The sequence below is a fragment of the Pocillopora verrucosa genome, chromosome 6 (genome assembly GCF_036669915.1).
Source record: "Pocillopora verrucosa isolate sample1 chromosome 6, ASM3666991v2, whole genome shotgun sequence".
Classification (NCBI taxonomy): Eukaryota; Metazoa; Cnidaria; class Anthozoa; order Scleractinia; family Pocilloporidae; genus Pocillopora; species Pocillopora verrucosa.
This window is the reverse complement of record NC_089317.1, coordinates 24,255,393-24,270,247: the sequence shown is the minus strand read 5'-3', so window position 1 is coordinate 24,270,247 and position 14,855 is coordinate 24,255,393. Positions and strand designations below refer to the sequence as shown.

At 38.2% G+C, this 14,855-nt stretch overlaps 2 protein-coding genes across 2 annotated transcripts; one reads left to right on the top strand and one right to left on the bottom strand.

The window, feature by feature from the left end:
- The first annotated feature begins 3,575 nt into the window (after window positions 1–3,575).
- Window positions 3,576–5,487, top strand: LOC131798203 (uncharacterized). The gene is made up of 2 exons (XM_059115857.2): window positions 3,576–3,999; window positions 4,476–5,487. Exons 1-2 carry the CDS (start codon window positions 3,647–3,649, stop codon window positions 4,618–4,620), a joined length of 498 nt encoding a protein of 165 aa, XP_058971840.1. The 5' UTR covers window positions 3,576–3,646; the 3' UTR covers window positions 4,621–5,487.
- Window positions 5,488–6,110: 623 nt separating this feature from the next.
- Window positions 6,111–14,817, bottom strand: LOC131798205 (UV radiation resistance-associated protein-like). The gene is made up of 19 exons (XM_059115859.2): window positions 14,673–14,817; window positions 14,038–14,170; window positions 13,584–13,618; window positions 13,350–13,413; window positions 13,135–13,232; window positions 12,654–12,743; window positions 12,479–12,544; window positions 12,109–12,143; window positions 11,900–12,005; window positions 11,612–11,693; window positions 11,461–11,505; window positions 10,980–11,064; window positions 10,379–10,466; window positions 10,182–10,251; window positions 9,660–9,825; window positions 9,215–9,293; window positions 8,442–8,530; window positions 7,296–7,942; window positions 6,111–7,191 (listed from the first exon to the last, which is right to left on the bottom strand). Exons 1-19 carry the CDS (start codon window positions 14,727–14,729, stop codon window positions 6,983–6,985), a joined length of 2,244 nt encoding a protein of 747 aa, XP_058971842.2. The 5' UTR covers window positions 14,730–14,817; the 3' UTR covers window positions 6,111–6,982.
- Window positions 14,818–14,855: the final 38 nt, after the last annotated feature.

The window sequence follows — 14,855 nt, the reverse complement described above, 5'->3', positions numbered from 1 at the left end:
CGAGCCGAAGCCCTTGACAAACCACATTGACGTCACTGCTCTTTTTACTTTTGGCGGGTTAAAGAGACCTTTGTCAAACACATTCTGAGGAAAGCAAGCAAACGTTTTTGCAGCCGGTGACCGTTTTAGTATGGACGGAGAATATATATATAAGCCGTTTTCAATATGACCGGAAAACGCTTTGTATTTCTACGGCGTAATGTACAAGATGTTTCGTCGCGTGCGAAATGAGTTACGGAACTGTAGTCATGTGGCTCTCCAGGGACTTTGAGCTCCACTTGAATCTGAAAGAACGGTGTGGCGATCATAGTGCCACGGGGCAGGAAAGTGAAGATGGCTTATTCCTCTCCCCTAACTTCGATCGTCTAAACGATCCCTCAAGTTCTCTAATGTGTACAGAATCCCACTTTAACGGTAGGAAAAGTTTCATGTGGAACTATTTTGCACATGGTAACTCTTATGATTTGACCTAATCCGGTCCAACAGGTGTGACGTATTTGTAAACAAACGTTTCGTGATGCTTGCCCAAACGTAACGATCAATCTTTCACTTTTAGATAGCGACCAAATGGTAAAAGCAGCCTCTCGCGATCCTGAATCACACTACCGCAGGCAGTTCCCTCAAATAGCATGGCTATTTCAGACTACTTGAAGGGATTTCGTGAACCCATGTGGACAACAATTGAGGTTGATAAATTCTGGCGAGTTTTGCATCCATACCTGGATCAATTACTAAACGGCGCAATGCCTCTACCAGATTCCGACATTGATTTTACGTCCCTGGACCCGGGAAACGAAAAGCACAAGCAACACTGTATCCAAATCATTCACCAATCGATGTGGAAAGGAAAATACTCTCTCTCAGTTGCTAATATAAAAGCAATCAAAACTTTCTTTCAAGACAGCGCCGTACGTGCCAACAATAACCACGTTAGTGTTTCTGATCTACTACGCGAATTGAAGAAAGCATTTGAATACAGACCCATGACTTATAGGTAAGCTTCTCGTACTAGTAAGTGAGTTGACTGTAAATTCTGCGTATCAGCGACTAAAATCAATACTTCTGCTATTTCGAGCGAAAATCTTTGTTTTGAAAGAGCGTTACTAATTGACATGACAAAGGTGATAACACTAGACGATTTTTTTGTTGTGAGATTTGTTCACCATTGGTTCTGATAATATATCTGGTACGCCGAAATTACGTAAACAGAAGTTATCAGCAGGCAGGAAGTGAGTTGTGCTACAGTGAAAGTAACTCCAAAAGTTAGCATCTCTTAATAACCTAAGCTGATAAAATGATTCTTGAAGAAATATTGGCTGATGAGACAGTTAGGGTAACGACAATTGCTATCGTGTGGATTATTTGCAATTTTTTTACAACAAAGATTCTAGTTTCACGATAAGACAATAAAGCCGCGCATGAAATTCAGGAATGTAGATAACTTTTTCTTCTTTCCAACGACCGTTAGCGTTCTTATTTGCACAAAAACGTGAAAACGATGAAAGGCTTTCAATCGCTTCCCTTGTAAGGTAGTGCTGCGCTTATTTTAACCTTTCTACACCGATTTAAAATTAATTTCCCTTCAATCATTAAATAATCTTTTACTTTCCCAGTAAATCTGCACCATTTTCGCCTCGCTTTATCAGCCATTTATCCTCGTTTATGTAAACTCACGTTTAACTACTTTTCTCCCATTTAGTGTCGATGGTACTCACAAGTACGTCGCGTGACGATTTACCCTCACAAGAGTTTCACGCCATAAGTTATTTTTTTTAAAAACGACAACAAAGAATGTTTATAGCCTAAAATGAATGTAAATATTGTAACACAATTTGTCTCAACCTTCCCAAATTATCGCAGAAACGAAAAACGTGACATTGATAAGTTGCCTTCTAATCAGACGCAGCCAGAGGGTTTGAAGATTCGAGAATTAATTGTCTTAAATTTTTCGATCAGATAAGCGGTATTGTCGTATCACAATAAGGGTGTTAATTATCTCCTCCTTCATGAATTTCCGGTCTATGTTTTAGAGACACAAGTAGACAAAACAAAAAAAGGGACAAAACAAAACAAAAAAACTTACTCCTTCCCAAGCCATGCCCGAATAATAAATAACAGGTAATTTAGTGTTAACAACTGGGTTGAAAACGTAAATTAGCCACCGTAAAGGGTAAAAAAGCTGACGTTTCGAGCGTTAGCTAACGCTCTGACGAAGGGCTAACGCTCGAAACGTCAGCTTTTTTACCCTTTACGGTGGCTAATTTACGTTTTCAACCCAGTTGTTAACACTAAATTACCTGTTATACTCTCCCACCGACGCAGCACCACAGTTTCTTTTGAAACTTACCCCTTTATTCGAATAATAAATAGATTTAAACGCTCTCGCCGGTAATTCAAATTAATGAAATGACCCGGAATAGACAAAGGCTGGTTTAATGCATTGTTTATGATAATTCGCTCTGACGAAGGGCTAACGCTCGAAACGTCAGCTTTGAAATTGTTATGAATCAGTGCTTTTCCTTTTATTGTACAAATGTAATGAAGACACAATGTAGTAAATTACCAAAGTAATGGATTGTTATACTAATTTTAGTTTATCATTTGAAAAAAAAAAGAAATGTAAAATATTCGAACTGACGCAATAAGTTGGAAAAGACGGTTTTTAAAATTGGATTAAAAAATATATTTAAATTGTTAAATTGTTTATGTTTTTACTTTTGCGACTTGTCTCGAGTGAGATCAAAACATGGTTTAATTTCAACACTGTGTTAAAGTTCAGCTTGAGACAGGAACCATTGCAGACTGTTCCAAAGGTAATCCTCTCCCATTTACACACTCACGGAAAATCGTGAAACTAAGTGAATGCATCTGCTACACGTCTCAAATCTTCCCGCCCAGTCGTCCTCTCTTGGTAAACAAAGTGCATGAGTGAACCTTAAAGAAACTGGTTAATTGTTTAGACAAAAACAGTGGTTATAGCGTGTAGATGACAATTTGTTTCAAGAGTGATGTTTGAGTCAGGTTAGCCCATGGGCATTTCGGCGCTCTCTTTTGGTGCGAATCTTTACTAGTGCGAAATGATAACTGCAAGCGCTGCAGGCTAACAGATGATAAAAGTTTTTGGTCCATCCATAATAATATCCCTAAAGTAAGTCGACACGGCATCGTGACACTCGGAAGTCACGGTCGGCGGCTCTCGTGAAGCCGAACTCTTCCGAACTAGTGCAAACGTGATCTTTGACTGTTTTGACTTCAGGGGAAGAGATGTTATTTCCCAAATTGCAAAGTTAAATAACGGAGAAGTAATAATTTTATTATACACAGCGAAAGAGGCGAAATAATTTGCTTGGACAACAATTCTTGTTGCGTGAACTGAAACCAAATCAACAAAGTCCGGGTGACATGCGAGAAATTCTGTTCACCTTATCTTTCTATCCGAGGATCAGCATATTTTACCGCGAACAAAAGCGTAGAATTATGACCAATCACAAGAGAGAATTCTTTACTATAGAGTAAACAAATAATTCATTTGGAAAACACTGCAGGTCCGACAGCCTAAAACGATAAACTCGCTGTAAAAACCGGAAAATATTGCAATTTTGTAACTTTTAGATCTGCAATCTCGTATTAACCAAACGAAGAAAAAATGGCGATTTATGATTGTCTCAAACGACAGCAAGATCCAATTTGGACTCACTGCGAGGTGGAAAAATTCTGGGATGTTTTGCGGCCGTACCTAGCTCATCTCCTTACCGGTGAAATGCCACTTCCAGATTACAGCATCGACTTCACATCTCTGAGCTCAAATAGCGAAAGAGACAAGCAATTCTGCATGGACGTAGTGCACGGCTCTTTATGGAGAGGAAAGTACTCGCTTGCAGTAGCAAATTTGAAAGCCTTGGAGGCCTTCTTTGATTGCAGAAACAAAAGCTGCGAATGTAACATTGCAGATCAGCTGCGTTTGCTGGAAGACGTTTTCAAACGCAGGCCTTTGGAAAGGTACGTTTAAAAAAAATCATTGCTATTAACGCGTTTATAAACAGCTACTGTTTTGCATGAGATCAGAAATAAGTACGCTGAGTGGAAATAAGAACATCTAGCTATAAATGATTTATTAGGATCAAGCAATCTTTTAGTTTTACCTTTCTAAAAGAAATGCGTATTGCTTAATAAATTATTCATCATTTTACTTCTAACTCCTTTGCATGTAAACACTTCAGACAACGACAGAGAAAGATAAATAGACATTAGGGGAAAAAAAGAGAGAGAATTTTAAATCAAAAGCCGTCGCTGAAATTCGTCTGTTTGTGTGGTCCGTTATTTTACAAAGGTTTTCTAAAATGGGGAAAACTGTAATTTATTTGTATTATGTGAGCAAGGTTCCCTGGCTAAATTAAATTTACAAATAAAAAAATTACTCAAACTTTATGAGATTTTGCTTTTTATACATTTGTCATAAATACTCTGTCTTGCAGGCGTCATGTCTTGCCGCAATATCCAATGTACTTGACGAACTCCATATCACTTTCCAGTTGTAAGATGTCTGTTGCACAGTTACGTAATCAAAATATCCCTGTTTTACACTGGCAAGAGTTATTCACGTCTCGGCACCGGTTGTAAACATGTCATCTCATCACCGTAACGTAACGTACCATAACACTACGTAACGCAGGATAACATATCTGGATCAAAATTAATTTACACCAAGAGAACGGAAAACAGATCTTCAGTTTAAGCTCTTGCTTAGCAAGAGTTGGTGGAAATGAGCTTTATCTGTCAGTTTTTTACCTGAATTTTAGATGTGCGGTAATTACAATTTTAGACTGTCTGACGCGACAAAATGGTCTGATAGCTTCCCATATGTAAATTACAAAAAGCATGGCGCACAATATTTTCAATTTTGCTGTAAATATACGATGTAATGAGATCAGTATTGTTAAAAAATTGTATTACAGCGGCCGAAACATGAAAACAAACGCTTTTGCAAGCATTGATTCAGCAGTGAAGTGGTGAAAGATTTCTAAATATAATAGTTATGTATATATATATTCGCTGATGTAATAGTTGAGAGACGGCTATATGCATAGCTAAGAGCTGACAGACTCAACGCTTGAGTTTTTTGAAAGTACTTTATAAATTTTTTTAAGCTTTCTTAATCAATTTAATTTTTTTATCTTAAGGATCAATTTTCGGTTCAAACATTTTCATGATATCATAGTACATCACGGTGTACGTAATTTTCTATTGACGCAAAAAGCTTTGAAAAATTTTTATTACTGCCTTAATTTCTTTCAATAAAGCATAGTAACGTCAATTAAGTGTACATAAAATACTATTTGCATAATAATTAGAGAAATTTGGAAATATCTGAGTAATTGTTGGATACCTTAGTATTCATGAGTTACTACTCTTGCCTTTGTCATTAAACAGAATTTTTGGTTCTAGGGGCTCAAGGAGAATTTTGTAAAAAAGAAACTCCTAAAATGCCTGATTTCGAGTGCTGCGTACACTCCAGGGTTCCTTTGCAATTTACTTTCATCTCTTTATTACGCGAAATACACTACTCCGACATTTAACATAACCAAATGTTATTTTCTTTTTAATCTAGGCTATTGTAAGGGTAAGCTGGAAGAAAGTGGGAGAAAGGTTGGGGGGGGGGGAGGGGGGAGGGGCGAAATCGGACGTGGGAAGCACGTGGACGATAATGGTGAACCGGAGCCAATTTCTGGTCGAATGAACGACATATTTGGAGGGATCAGAGCGCAGGTTAAGAGTAAGGAATTTCATAAAAGTAGAAAACCCATTTCCAGGTTGACTAGAGTCTCATTACCAAACGAGGCCAAGTGTGAGAATGAGTCATTTGCATGCGGATCGAATCACATGTTCAAGGGAAAGGTCTAGGATTGTTTTTGGCATCGAGGATGATACGTCTCACAGAAAACACGAAAAATTGTAAAAGATATCTTTCGCTCACAACACAAATATAATGCTTGGCGATATTAACATCCCCGGCCGAAACCACATGACACTCTAACATCGCCAACTGTCAAGCAAATTTTACGATCTAAACAAACAAACGGAAGAACAAACAAGTAAATAAGTAACAAAAACAGTTTCAAAGTTCTGTTTATTCAGTTATCAATATATTATTCCACAGTAGTCACAGAAATACCAGAAACAAATCAGAAGGTGTAAAGAGTTTAGGAACAAAAAATCCCTCGTGCCCAGGCCACCACTTATACTAAATCCATGAGACACCATCCCGAGGTGGGTAAGATTGGACTCGATGAAAGACATAAAATCACAAGGAGAAGGGGGATTGGTCAGACAGAAAGAAAATGTTCACATCTCCTAAATAATATGTGTGGGTTTATGGATCTATCCTCAATGCAGGTCTTCTGTTCCATTTAAGTTTCATTCATATTCGCTAAACAGTCAGAAAAAGAGATTAATAACCTTAGCCACCAAGAACTTAAAATTTCCCCAATTGTTATTACTTTACCACTATTCCCTTAGAGATCCCTCAGTTTCGTTATCATATATCAGATTTCTTTGCAAAAACAGGTCATTTTCTTTACCTGGAAAAAGAAAAACATTTTAAGAATTCAACCAACTAATCTGTTTTGGCATAAGAACTTCTGCCAAGAAATAAAAGCGACGCTGCATGGATTGACGCACAAAAGATCCGTGGCGGTGTCGCCTTAGACCAGAATCCTCATTGAAAAATCATATGGCCACATTATTGGGGAACGGGACCGGAAAAAAAAAACAGGCAGTTTCTGCGTTTTTATTTTTTTCTGTACCATTCCCCAATTATTTTCACTGTCTGGTTCCAAGCTAAGAGAGGTTGAGATTTGAAATTATTGTAAATTAGCGACATCTTATTTTATTAAAAAAAATTTCATCATATGAAATCTTGGAAATTGCTAACGGGCATAATTTTTGTGTACAACACACACATCTTTGAAAAAAAATTCCGTTTTCATCTTAAATCTATATCTCCATTTTCGCAGAAACTGTCGAAATTAAGAGATCCCTCCACATCGAACAAATAATTCCTTTTAGCGCGAAGTTCGTCGTTACGGAACAACGGTTTATCAGATTCGCTTGGTTTGTTCAACACATCGGCTTTACCGCTGCTGGTGTCTCCTTTCACAGTAGAGGGTTCTCCATTGGGGGCAGAAGAGCCAACTACAACAACAAAATCAAAAAAAAAATTCACATATTACAGCGTTAAACGACGCACTTATTGGCACGATCTATATCAAAGCGATCCACTGTACCATTCGCCTTACCTTGTCTCGAACTTTCTGAGTGTTGACGACCAGAAATATCACGTTTTCCCGCACTTGAAATCAAGTTATTAACAGTACCATCCGCTAGTTTAGATGCGACTCCTTTATTTACAATTCCGGTATCCATACTGTTATTCTTGACCAGCTTTCGTTTCTCCACATTCGATGGTCTGTGGCCCTTCAGGGAGAGTGTCCTTGGAGATTTAGTCTTAGTATTTTTAGTGTCTTCGAGTTTAGTGGTTTTTTTGGAACGCTGTTGTTCGAGAAACTTTAAATGACTCGTTCCTTGCGCGGGTATGTGCAACAGTGAGCTGTCTGTTAAGGAAGCAGTAGCAACCTTCCCGCGATCATCCGACACAGGCTTTTCCAGCGAGTCAACCGAATCATGTTGAGTTGGTGGATTCGGGTCATCTCCTTTCGTAACAGTAGTTTCTGCATTCGGAACAAGATTAACTTGCGCTGCACTCAGAGCTTCCGGCATAACAGACTTCGCCTCGGATCTGGAGGCACTCATTGTCCTAAGAAGAACATCCTCAAGTTTGGGATTCGAAGGAGAAGATTCTCCCGATTCACCTGATGTAGATGAGCGTTTATGGCTGTGTTTCAATGGAGACTTCCGTATGATTGTGAGAGGTGCAGATTTTTCACTGGGAGAAAAATATTAACCATTAGCCGCAAAAAAATTACTTCCTACTGAAGAATGTATCCTGAAACAATCAAGCAAAAAAAAACCAAACAAAACAAAAGATAGTTTAGTTGTTGATACGAAGTGCGATTGAAGCTGAGGTAAAAAACGACCTAAAATCATCCTCGTTTTTACATTCTCCGCTACTGTCCCGCCATTTAATGTTTGGCTCCGTTTTACTAACTGAATTCCTAGTGCAGGCCAACAAAACTGAAACAATTAAACAACAAAATCAAACTGAAAAAAAGACGCTTGTAGCTTTGCTACATGTTGTCAGCTTTTCCTATGGAAAAAAACCTTTAATTTTTACCAAATATGCAAAAACCAAAGTATCCCTGTAGGAAAGCTACACACAGCATGTGTTTAATAACGTAACATTACTTTTAAAACTAGAATGCACTCATTCCAGTGTGGACGCATTGCATACCTATGCTATTTACCTATGCTATTTTTTGGCTAACCTTGTTTGGAACTTTGTTTCCAGCAAGTCTTTAAGATTAGGTAGAGTATTGCGCAAGTTCGGTGTCCCCAAGCCATTGAACTGACGAAGCTAAACGGTTGCAAAGGAAGGATATTTTAAAATAAAAGCAGGGTTGTTATTTGTTGTCACGGTTCTACACGATCTCTATAGAACCACAGTACACTTTGAGCGACTGTCGTAAAACGAAACCCAGCGAAATCCGCTGACCAATCAGAACATGGTAAATTTGAACAATTTTCAATAGTGTCGAAAGTAATTTGAGATGGCTTTGGTTTTACCGTGATTGGTTCAGAATACTTGCGCCATTCTCTCAACCAATCAAATTCAAAACTGAAAACATTAGCGACTTGGTCATTCGCACTTTCCCGCGTCTCAAGAAGTTTCCTGTTATCACTTTGATTCCTCATTGGCTGATGACAATGCAAAGCTTAATTGTGATTGGTCGCTGGGATTTTGTCGGTTTTGGCTTCTCCACACTCAATTGAAAACTGCAATTTCACGAGGAACCAATGAGAGCTTGGGTTAGTTGTTTTAGGGTGTAAGTTGTGAAAACTACCTCAAGGGCAGGAAAACAAGAGCAACCAAGTCACCATTGGGGTTGGTTTTGCATATGATTGGTTAAGAATGACGCTTGAGATTTTCTGGACCAATCACTGACCGCTCTAAATCAAAACCAATGATATCCCAGATAGTTTTCTTTCCACATTCAACAGAAAATTGCTGTAACGAAGGCGAGTTACTAAGAAACTTTACCTGGGCTATATTCTTGTTTAAAAGAAAAGTACCATAGTAGAACTGAATTTTTTCTTTCCCCTTATTATACAACGGAAACCTGAAAAGCAAAGAAGGAGAACGAGTCATCCATCGAGCCACTCTACAAGAACATTCTGAGTCACACCCGGGAAATCTTGGACAATCGACATCGAACACGTCGAGAAACAATCACGGCATCTCAAACTTTCAAACGGACTACTCTCGCTACGAGGCGAGAGAAAAGTGGTTTTGCCTTGCTCATTGACTTGTTGCAAGAAATTGACAGCTTCCAGAATTAGCAAGGAAAGTAGTTTAATATTTATCGATGGGAATGCCTCGACCGCCCATAAAACTTGCATGAGATTGCCCTCGAATAAAACACCAAATTCATTTTTTCATCGCAAGCTAACAAAACCGCCAGCCACACAGACTACTTTGTACTCACTGCCTCTCCTTCTCTGCAACTTTTTCAATCGCGAAATCCATAATGGTGGATCTAGAGCCGCGAGAATTCATGGGATATCTCAAAGGCAGATCCAAGAATTGAGCTATCATACACACCAAGTGACACGTGTAACCAAGGGCAACCGACAGGGTCTCGTCATCCATGGCTGCAATAAGGTAGATATCGTTTAACATTTTGACCCCTAAGAGTGACTGACATCTAAATTCTCCTTACAATATCACCCCTGAATCACACATAAAGGTCACGAGAATAAAGGAATTGATCATCAATTAAACAGCTCTTGATTGTTGAACAAATTCTCCTAGTAGGCTCCTTAAGAAAATGTACGGAGAACAATATGGAGAATATGCATACTGATGTTAGCGTGTAGACGGTTAAGATCCGTCGAACCTGCTCGCGGCAGTTAATGGTGATGAGTGACTTTTTACAATCGTTTGTCGCAAAAATGAATGTTTAATCTGGATGATGGGAACTTGAAAGCGAGGGGTTTCATTTTCTCACCTTGGAATTCGTCTGATTCACAATTAGGAAGCCGCACGCCAGAAATTAGGAATTCTTTTGATTTCTTCAACTGCAGAAAGACCAAAACGACATCAATTGTCAGCAGTAAAACTTAAGATTTTTCTATCTAGCAGCGTATTTATTGAATGAGCAGATTACTTATGTAATTCTAATTGCACTCAATGGTTATTCCTCACCTCAACAATGGGGTAGATTGTTATCAGCTCAGAGATGAGTTGTCGTCGTCTCATATTCATCTGAGCAGTCACCTTAACGAAAGCTTCCCTGCAATACCAAAAGAGGTCGGTATTAAACACGACCGCTGAAGTGACTCTTCCATGCATGACGATTTATCGAAACCAGTGCTGAGGCGGATCTCAATCACCCCACAATATCCGCGTGGCACTCAGACCGACAGCAGTTAGCAAGTATAATCAAAGGGTTACTGGGGAAAGGCTCCGTAGAGTGTTAGAATTTTGACAAAACGCGCGTGAAATAATTCCCTAATTTGACGATACCATTTGACCGCTGTACCTTTTAATATCATTCTAATATCCTTTAATCACAAAATACGCTCAAAATTATGGGGTTTTTACTGAGTAATTGTACAGAAAACTTCAAGCAGGGTAAGCTGCCATGGTTTATAAAAACATCGTCAACAGTTCTTTTAAGGACTTACTCATTAGAACGACCTCAGCACATGATCACAAATCAATGACCTTGAGAGTTGTTTATCTTTACAATTTAGACCTTATGTCTGCATGAAGTGACGGAAGAAGATACCGTTAACATATTTACCTTTTTTCTACGTGTGCTTGCTTATGTTCTCTCAAACAAACTTTATTAGAGTCCAGTTTCTCTCTGTTCCTCTTAAGGTTCATTTCTGTAGAACGACAAATTCACGGAGGCGTAATACAAAGAACATAACTTACACGACTGCAATGAAACATTATGATGGGGGGGGGGGGGGGGGAGAAGGCATGAATCTAAACTTTGATTGAAAAACATAGAATTGTTTTCCACTGCAAATAACTTATCAACCAACCTTTCACTCGCAGTTACACGTCATACGTAGTCGAGTTGCAATACGCGACTTGCCAGAATTTTTGCATCAGACAAGAAGTTAACTACCTGCAGGTCTGATGGGTAATCAGCTCCAAACCCCCATCACCCTCCCTCTGGACTTACCACTAATGGTTACTAGGATAGAGGGCAAAGATATCCATGGATATGGATCAAATAAAGTCACTTTTTTGTTGGAAATTTAAACATTACTCACCTCTTTCCTTCAGTTTTTCAGAGACACTCTTCTCCTCTGCCCCTTCTACAATTTGCAAAAAATATTACTTAGTTGACAAAAATGTATAAATCTCCCTTTTTATAAAAATGTCAGAAACATTTATTTGAGAAAGCTACAAGTACATAAACACCTTTCAACAAGAGTTTCTGTTTTAATAGGCACTCCTCTCTTAAAAGTTTGATCTTCAACTTCAGCATCTCCTCTTCTGATAGCTGCAACAAAAAGGAAAGGGGTTTTCATTACAACTAATTAAAAAATTGACAATTTGGTTTTAAAAGGATCTCCTTGGCAGAAAGCATGCTGAGTCCACTACTGTCATACAGAACACCATTCCATTAAAATAAAAAATATATAGTACAACATCTTTTTCCTGTATGGGAAATTATCTGAAAATTTGTGCCCAAACTTTAATACAAACCTGTGAAGTAGACTTGATGTCAGATTCAACTTTGCATAGGATGGCCTGCCGCACATCCCTGACTGACAGCTGAGACTGCAGAATGGCCTTTTGTACTGTCTGTAGTCTGAGGAGAAGAATCAAGATGGCCTTCAAATTAATGCACATACACCATACTAAACAAACCATGCTTCAGAAACTTTGAAATACATGTTTAAATAAGGACATACCTTTGAATAGATGACAGTTTACAAGACGTTTGAACCTATGAAAAGAAAAGCCCTATGAATACATGCAAAAACACTGTGTGACTTTCAATGTAGTTAAGGCATGTCATCAACCAATTCTGGCTAATGTTAGTAATTGACAGAAAAGGATTATTGTCAGTAAAGTCTACATAGGTAACTGATATGAACCACTCAAAGTAATGAAAACAAAATTTTATTGCCAGAAACTCTTCACAAAGATCCTGTCATGTCACAGATAATGATCCTTCATTCTGGTGATGCCATATTAACAATTTGGTAACTGTACCTTCTACCTGATCTCAATTGATAGAGTCTTCAGTTGTCAAACTTACTACATGTGTTCCTCACATACCTGGTCCACATCAACTCTAATAACATCTTTTCTTTTCACAGCTGCAATTTCACCACTGCCTGCAGTCTTAAAAAATCACAAACACTTGTGATTTTATGTGCAGTCTAACAGAATTATTGCAAAATTTGCGTTCTAATAGAATTCAAGTGCTGAGAGATCATCTATTCCAGCTTACCTCTTCTTTTGGCAGGCAGTTAGGTACACTGTAATACCCATCAATGAGACCAAAGATAACTGTGTTCTGTCCATATTTGCTAGACTTCACCTGAAAAGTTCATCAAATTATAGCATTGTCATGAGTTAAATCTAAAGGTTCCGCTTCAGTGGCCAAGGGCCACTATCCCTTTTTTGTTTTTTTCTGACATGTATTTCTTTATAACATGAAGAGTCTAGGAGGGAATACATGTATCTACTCCTCCTTGACGGAATGCCTGTCTATAGCTGCCCCCCCCCCCTCTAGCTTTTAGTCAAGTCTCCCAGACTGCTCATCAGGAGTTACCCAATTTGCTCCTTATCAAGGGTCACTGTGAGTGTTGAGTGTTGAGTGTTCTGCCTGAAAAAATCACCAATAATTAACACTAATCATGATATAAAGAAAACATACTAAGTTGACAAAATGTTTTTCTTTCAAATCATACACACTGTTATCAATTTACCTGTTCTCCAAGGTATTGAAGGGATGGCAAATGAACCTTCCACTCAATAATAAGTTGAAATGTGTCTTTTTGACCTCCCCATACTCTAACAATGACAGCTGACATTTTGATCAAGGAAAAAATAACTTCACCATGTAGAGCTACACACAAAAAACTAAACAGGCTCTACGATGTTTGCTGATCACTAGAGTGAAGGTTTTCAGAAAAAAGGATACAAGACACAGCACCTGATTGTTGATCTTTCCATGAAGATGGCTCAAAACTAGCCCATGTTGGATTCTAATTTGTGAATAAAACATTAAGAATAGAAATTATAATAATAATCAAGCTAACTTAAAAAACAAAGACCTAGTGATTGTATGGACTGCAAATCTAACAAACCAAACTAAATATGAGAAGGAAACTGGCTGTGGGAGGGAATGAATGGCAGTCATATCCATATTACTCACCAGTGAATACTTGATTTTCTCACTGGTATAGATAGCTATGCGAGAAACAAACAAAAAGCATAAGGATTTTGGACAAAAATTTAACCTTTATGTACACAAAAATTAAAGGAGAAGAGTTTCATTTTGAGGAAAGTTGAGGCAATATACAGAATGGGGCAAAGGTACCCAGAAAAAGGAAAAGAAAGGGTAAGAAATGGAACCTTCTTGACAGCAGGACATGGGTGAGAAATCTGAAAATGTAACATTCAATAGTTAACAATCTGCTACATTCTGCAATAAATAACAGGAGATGAGAGTTACATGACTGTATGGGTGTGCAAGGTGAAGGAAGAGGGTTATGGCAAACTGGAGACTCTCACCTGTTGTTAAATGCAAAAATTGAATAAAATGGTTAAACATAAAAATTCGAACACACAAGCAATAAGAATTAAACAACTATTCTAAAAACAAAAACCTTTCTGATTTCCTTCAACACTATGCAAAGTGAAGTATGTTTCCAGCAGGCAGTCCAGCAAATCATCTCCAAAAATGGAAAACTTTGGAATTATTTTTCGAACAGAGATGCTTCTTAGGTGTCGCAGTCGCAGCTGTAAGGTAGAGGAATAGCTAAATCAAGATTCGTAGACACTTACAGTGTGCCAAATATGGAACAAAAATGTCACAAGAAACCTTTAGAGAGTTGCGATATTGCACGCGTTTCGAACTTCTTAAAACAAAATATTTTGATATCGGTATTTGGACAGTTTATTGATTTAATCGGGGGGCTTAGCAGATATCCGCGTTCGAAATTCAAATTGACCTTATTTCAATTCACCCACAAGATTAATAATAATTTTAAATGTTTATTATAATTGTTGCAAAACTGATACGAACGGGCAACGATGACAAGGCCAAGAACAACAGAAAGAAGGCTTCGAAGATGAAAATAAGATATTGCATTTTTGCGTGGTTGCAATTCGATCAAGATAAACAAATATTGTATAACTTGGAGAACGCATGGCTTAGGTTGCACTACTTGAAGCTTCGCAGGAGACTTCCTAACTACTGAGGAATAAAATTATATACCTGTAGAGAAAAATGTACACGAACCTGTTTTGAACTAAGATCAAAATGTCTCACTCTTCCAAGACTTTCTTTACTGGCCATTCCAGTCGTGCAAACTCATCAAGACTCCATTGTGAAACAAGATCAATTGGTCAGTCGAATCACCTGACCGGCCGAATCGCCATGTTGAAGACGGAACTACATGTAACAGCGCCGCGCATACTTTGT